At 41.5% G+C, this 6000-nt stretch overlaps 1 protein-coding gene across 1 annotated transcript in view; it reads right to left on the minus strand.

Annotated features, from left to right (window-relative positions):
- mettl24 (methyltransferase like 24) overlaps positions 1–5175 on the minus strand; it is a 30034-nt gene extending 24859 nt beyond the window's left edge. The window contains exon 1 of the mRNA XM_079214780.1: positions 4719–5175. Coding sequence (XP_079070906.1) covers positions 4719–5030 — 312 coding nt within the window. The 5' untranslated portion in view covers positions 5031–5175. The remainder of the gene's footprint in view (positions 1–4718) is intronic.
- Between the last annotated feature and the right edge of the window lie 825 nt (positions 5176–6000).

Raw genomic sequence — 6000 nt, forward strand, 5'->3', positions numbered from 1 at the left:
GGTCATAACTGTGTTAATTAAATTCTCCTCTGCTGGATTACTTTCATTTAAAAAAAATAAAGATAAAAAGATCAGTATTGCATGGTGTTACCTTTTCATCACTGGAAGATCATTTTTAGCGAGCTGTCTTCGTGTTTCATGTTCTAAAATCTTCTAAAACTGAGAGGCTCGCCTGAAAGGCTGCATGGTTCCACTTTGCTTCTCTGTTGTGATCTATGTGCCGCCTGACTGTGGGCTTTGATGTGGAGTGTATGTGACATGTGAATGGCAGCTGGCCTATCTGGGAGAAATCTCTGAGTGAGTTTAGGACAGAATTCCTGTAGTGTGCTCATACATTCACAGAACCATCACTGTGAGGTGGGATGCTGTGGAGGGCATGCAGGGAGAATATGCAATGAAAGGGCTATAGGCGTGTGTCACAGTTTAATATTATGAAATCATTTCCACACAAATTTGGAGATGTTTGTGCTTGGTTTCTTTCAGGTGATGGGAGTGATTTAAGTGAAGACTAAAGAATAAATCACTACCAAGCTACGAACTGAACATAATGGGCCTCGTGCAAAAACTACCCGGTTTAACAGATTAGTTCTTTAGTGGTTTATACGAGTAATTTAGGAGAACTGTGCACAGTCACCCATTTACAAGTAGTCCAGAACTGCCAAAGAAGTCATGTGCAATTAGTCTGATGTTATCCATGTCTATGTTTTTCAATCATGGACCCTGTATGTAATTACTTTGAAGCAATTTTGCGTTTGAAAATACGATAAAAACTACACTTTATAATATAGTGACATTATCCTGTTTGACTCTGCAATTCAAATTATAATATAATTCAAAATGTGCTATTAATGCTATTGCACAACACTACAATATCAATATGAACAGCACAAGGTGCACAACAAATTAAGTTATGCACTAATTGAAGGTTAATTTGTCTCTGTATATAATAAGGTCAGTGAAAAGTGTAACCAGGGTCAGGGCTTCTTTCAGCGTGTCAGGCCCTTGCAAGAGAGCGTGTCTTCAGACGGCAACCTGAAATTGGCTGAGACAGATTAATGGTTCTTCACATGCATCTTCACATGCAGGTTTATGCAAGTAGCTGTCCAGGGGAACATCTTGACAGTGCAACGTCACCTATTATGGTACGCATTCTTTTATCCGTCTCCGTGATGGAGACTTCTCCTTGGCCCCCTCCCGTTGTTCCTCCATTGCCTTTCGTTTTTTTTCTTTAAAACCATTTTCATATTGTACCATTTATTCCATATCTATCTGCTGGGAGGCTTGAAGCCAGTGAATATTAAGATCTGAGTCTGTGTGGATTTTCACTGCAGCTTTAACTAACTCAAGCACCTTGAGAGACAGCAATGAGAGACATTAGTGAATTCTGGTCAAGGTCATCAGAGAGTTCTTTGAGAAAGATGACCCAGCTTTATCTCAGAATGTCAATAGGGGTCAACTCTGCCAACCTAAGGTATTTATTCTACACACTGATTTGTAGAATAATTCCAAATATACATCTTTGGTACTTGCTTCTCTTATCCAACCAGGGTAATAGCAGCTCTTCCACTTTCACCAATGGCAGTGTAGCAGGCATAGTCATGCAAAGTAGCATATGGCGTCGTCTGGTGACTTCTGCCGACTTCTGCCGACTTTTTAAGCTGCCGCCAGCCGCTTGTCTTCTTCGAAGCTTTCAGCAATTTCCAACAGGAGAGGTAGAAATGCGTTGAAGTGCGTCACTGTGATTTAGGGGCAGTAGTCTGTTTACGACTGTGATGAAGTCAGGAGGCTGAGTCATCAGTGCATGCTGCTTCTGCTCCTCTCTATCTGCTCTCCCTTCATCATTGAAGGGAGAGTGTGGCTCAACACATTTCCCGTCTGTGTATAATTTAACAAGTCATCCCTGTCCTCGTTTCCCCAGTGGGGAAGAAAGACTGCAAGAGGTAAATGATTAAAGAGGATGTGTGTGAGTGTGGATGCCTGACAGCTAAGAGATTAGATTTCCTTTATTATTGGTTATTACTAAAACAGTCCCTTAAGCTCTCTCTCCGTCTCTCCCTCTATTTAAGTAAGAAATAATTTGTCAACAACAGTATGTCCTTTCACACATCCACAGTTTATTGAATGCCTTTTTTTAATGATTTTTCTTTTCTCAAAGTAAAACAATGCTGAACTTTTGCCATCTTCAAACTGCAGCGAGATTACAGAGCAGCTGGTGTTGTGTTTGTGAAGCTATGTCAGTCGTTGGTATGCAATAAAAATGCCATTAATCAACCACATAATGTGAAAGAGAAAACGGAATGTTGGTGTGGAGTTTTATTTGTGTCTCAATCTGGATATCTCAATTGTTATATGTAACCATAAACAGGTGAAAAAAACCTAGTCAGCATTCCTTTAGAAGAATGTAGTCTCCAATCAAAAAGAAGATATAACAAAAAATACAAATATTGTAGAAACTGCTGTATCCAAGGTAAAAACGTGTTTTCCTTTTCTTGCATGTGGTTTATTTGTTATTGTGGTTTTATTTCTAGCCAGTGCTTGTTTAAAAAAATGTTGTTTTAGTTCAACTTCCAAATTGACTCTATTTTGACTCTATTTGGGGTTGTAATTGTGAAAAACTATTGTGATATTTGCATGGCAATCCTACTAACTAATTATACAATCAAAGATGAGTTGTTCCATTTCATCACCAATTGTCTATCTATTTTTTACCTTTTTTTTTACTTTTTGAAGACCATCATTACCTCACCGGTCATGCTAACAAATTGAAAACACACTGAGATGCATGAAAGAAGATTTCACTCCTGGGAATGCAACATAGTGCAACAATTGCACATTCACACTAGCTGTGGTCATGCCTGTTGCAAAACGTTCCACTGGTTTGATTCAGTTTTACAGCAGCTCATAAATACATAATGGTGAGATGCAGCTACCAGTTTCTGTTTATGCTCTGCTGCAACATAACACTTAGATCTTTCCACAATGTGTTGGCAGCAGAAACAGGTACACTGTGGTTAACATGCCAAACATCATCGCAGGCAAACAGCAATATGAAATAATGCATGTTGCGATTATAACTGTTTGATCACATTTGGCCTAAACTGATGACATAACTTTTCAATGGCATGCCAAACATCTTATCTGGGAGACGGACTGCATACCCTCTCATTTTTTACAGCAACTCTATTCTAAACCAATCAATGAGTGCATAGAACGGCACATAGCCTTTTAAAGTTAATTTCATGCTATAAAGGTCATTTTGTCCCCTGGCCCATGATAACTGAGTTTCTCTAAGATTGTTCTCTTGAATCTCTCCATTGCTATTCATCAAGGTCACTGCAGGCGTCCTCGTCATCTTCCTTGCAGAGCAACTGTCCTGCTTTCCAGCCCCTTATTTCATTTGCGATGCATTAATATTTGCCTAGAGGAGAGGGCAGGCTGTGAGCTATTGAGCACCCGGGAAAGAGAGAGAGAGAAAGAGCGAGAGAGAGAGAGAGAGAGAGAGAGAGAGACAAATGAGTTAAAAGGAAGAGAGACAATCTTAGAGAAATATGGGTTGGAAGTGTGCGGCGAGACTAAAGTTTTTCAAAATGAGACAAATAGGAGAGATGAAAAAAAGCAAGAGAAAGGGTGAGAGCACAAAGATCGGGGACAAGGTAACATGACAGAGCGACAGAACTACAGTGATCTTCGAGATGAGAGCCTAAAGCAAGAAATAGCGAGAAAGGGTGTAGGTAGAGAGAGAGAGACCGAGAGAGAGTTAAATGGTTGTAGCATATGACACATAAATGTCATCAGGGCCCCTTCAGGGCAACTTATGTGACAAATGTTGGAGCATATGGTGGTATGTAATATTGATGGCACACAAGTGCTCATCGCTCGATGTGGCATAATAGCCTTGCAGTGATTTTAAAACGCAGCGCTGTTGCTCCTCAAGCTCGTTGGTTTAAGTCATTAAAGATTTAAAGACGAACATTTCTTGCCCCAAAGTAACAGAAAGAAGATTCAGTAGAGGAGAGGAAATAGGGGATTGAAAGAGAGAAGAATGTCAAGGAAAGACAGATGTGTCTGTGTGTGTGTGTGTGTGTGTGTGTGTGTGTGTGTGTGTGTGTGTGTGTGTGTGTGTGTGTGTAGGTGTGTGTGTGTGTGTGTTAAGAAGTGTTAAGAAGGCATCGAAGAGACACATAAAGTGGGTGTTTTGTGATGCCAGGGCTTTAACACACCCTTCAGAGGTTAAGGGTCGAGCCCCTTTAGAGTGCAGTGTGTTGTGTATGTGTGGATAGCTGTGTTTGCTCCAACAGGCATTGCATCTGAATGGCTCTTTGTTCGACTTGACTCTTTATAGATTTTACACTGATACAAAACAGCCAGCACATATTTTTTTTGGTTTGATTTGTATTTTGGGTTGAACTTACACCTGTTTAAATTGTATACATCTATCAAAAAATAAAAATAAGTGACAGTGACACACTTTGTGTCAACTTCAGCAGTTGAGAAGCATTTCAGAAGTGCTCATTAAACATGCATTGATTGTGCTGCTTGTTCGTCCTTCATCACCCTCTTGGGATTACTGAGCTTTAAGCTTGTGACTCAGAGACGGAGTGAAAGCCCCTTACTGAGCCTCTCTGTCTTCTACTACACTGATTTGCGATCAGATAACCTTACAAGAATCTTAATCGCAGCAATTAAGAACTCAAAAGTTGATGGGTTATCGAACATACCTTTCTGTGTGGGCGGAGAGGTGGTGAGGGCTCCTCTCTGTCTTCGTCCCTCTTCCTAGCTTGGCTGTCCTTCTTTAGTGTTCGAACATAAGATATTTGCCTTTTAATGCTTCTCTCCTGCTCCTCTGCTTCTGGCTTGGTTCTGCTTTGTTGGCCCCAGTGCTGACTCGACTGGGTGGGACGTCCCAAGGGAGCAGGTGCTCCCCGCCAACTTGTCTCCAGGAAAACATGAACGCACACACACACAGCAGTGAGCAGAACACCCAAACGCAGCAGCAATCCTCGGGTGAGACACTCTCTGCCCATATCCATCCACTGGTTGCTCCTTTCTGTCTCTCTCGCCTCAGTCCATCTCCTCAACTAGAAGTTTTCTTTTTCCCTTTGCTGTTGCCATCCCATTCTTCCTCTCCCTCTTCTCAAAGAGTTGTGGTTTCCTTTCCTTCTCTTCTCTTCTCATCCAGCCTCCTCCTTCCCTTCAGATCCAACATCCACCATAAGAGTAGGTTAATGAAACACACATGTCAAGGACATCTCTGCTCAGGAACCGCTGCACATGTGTGAGCCGACATGAATGAACCTGAATGTATTTTGTGCATGCCAGTGTGTGTCATGAGGCTCGGCAAAGAGATTCAAAAGTACAATGTGTGCCGCCCTCTTAAAAACTTTGGAAACTCCCTCCTCACACTCTCAAGTCCCCCTTTTCCCAAACACACACACACACACACACACACACACACACACACACACACACACACACACACACACACACACACACACACCTTTAATTACTTTATTTTTCTTTCTGTCAGGCTCATATCACACACACATCGCTCTGCTCCCTCCCTCCCTCGGGTTGCCTCTCCCGCCCAGCAGACTCTCGGGTTACTGTGTAACTCTAGATATGGGCAGGGCCAGCACCACGGCCCGTGGAGGTCCCTCTCTGCGTCTGCAACAAGTTGGAGCCTTAACCAATCAGGACAGAGCAGCCTTGATTTGCGTACTTTTCTTTTTTGGTTGCAAAATGTATAAAAATGGGATATGAAAAATAATATTTGATGTGACATTGTGCTCACTGATCTGCATTGTTTCCCCCACAAACAATGTATTTCAAGGATCAGCTTCTGACCAATGTTTACATTTTTTGCTGGTAGCAGTTCTCATTTACTGACCTAGAGAAATTGCAATATTTCATTATCCCATATCCCATAGTTGATACATTATTCTCCTGCTACTAACACCAATCCGATAATTCACTGAAACTAATTGTTGTCTTATATTTTCC

This window comes from Taurulus bubalis, assembly GCF_910589615.1.
Source record: "Taurulus bubalis genome assembly, chromosome: 3".
In the NCBI taxonomy this organism is placed as follows: Eukaryota; Metazoa; Chordata; class Actinopteri; order Perciformes; family Cottidae; genus Taurulus; species Taurulus bubalis.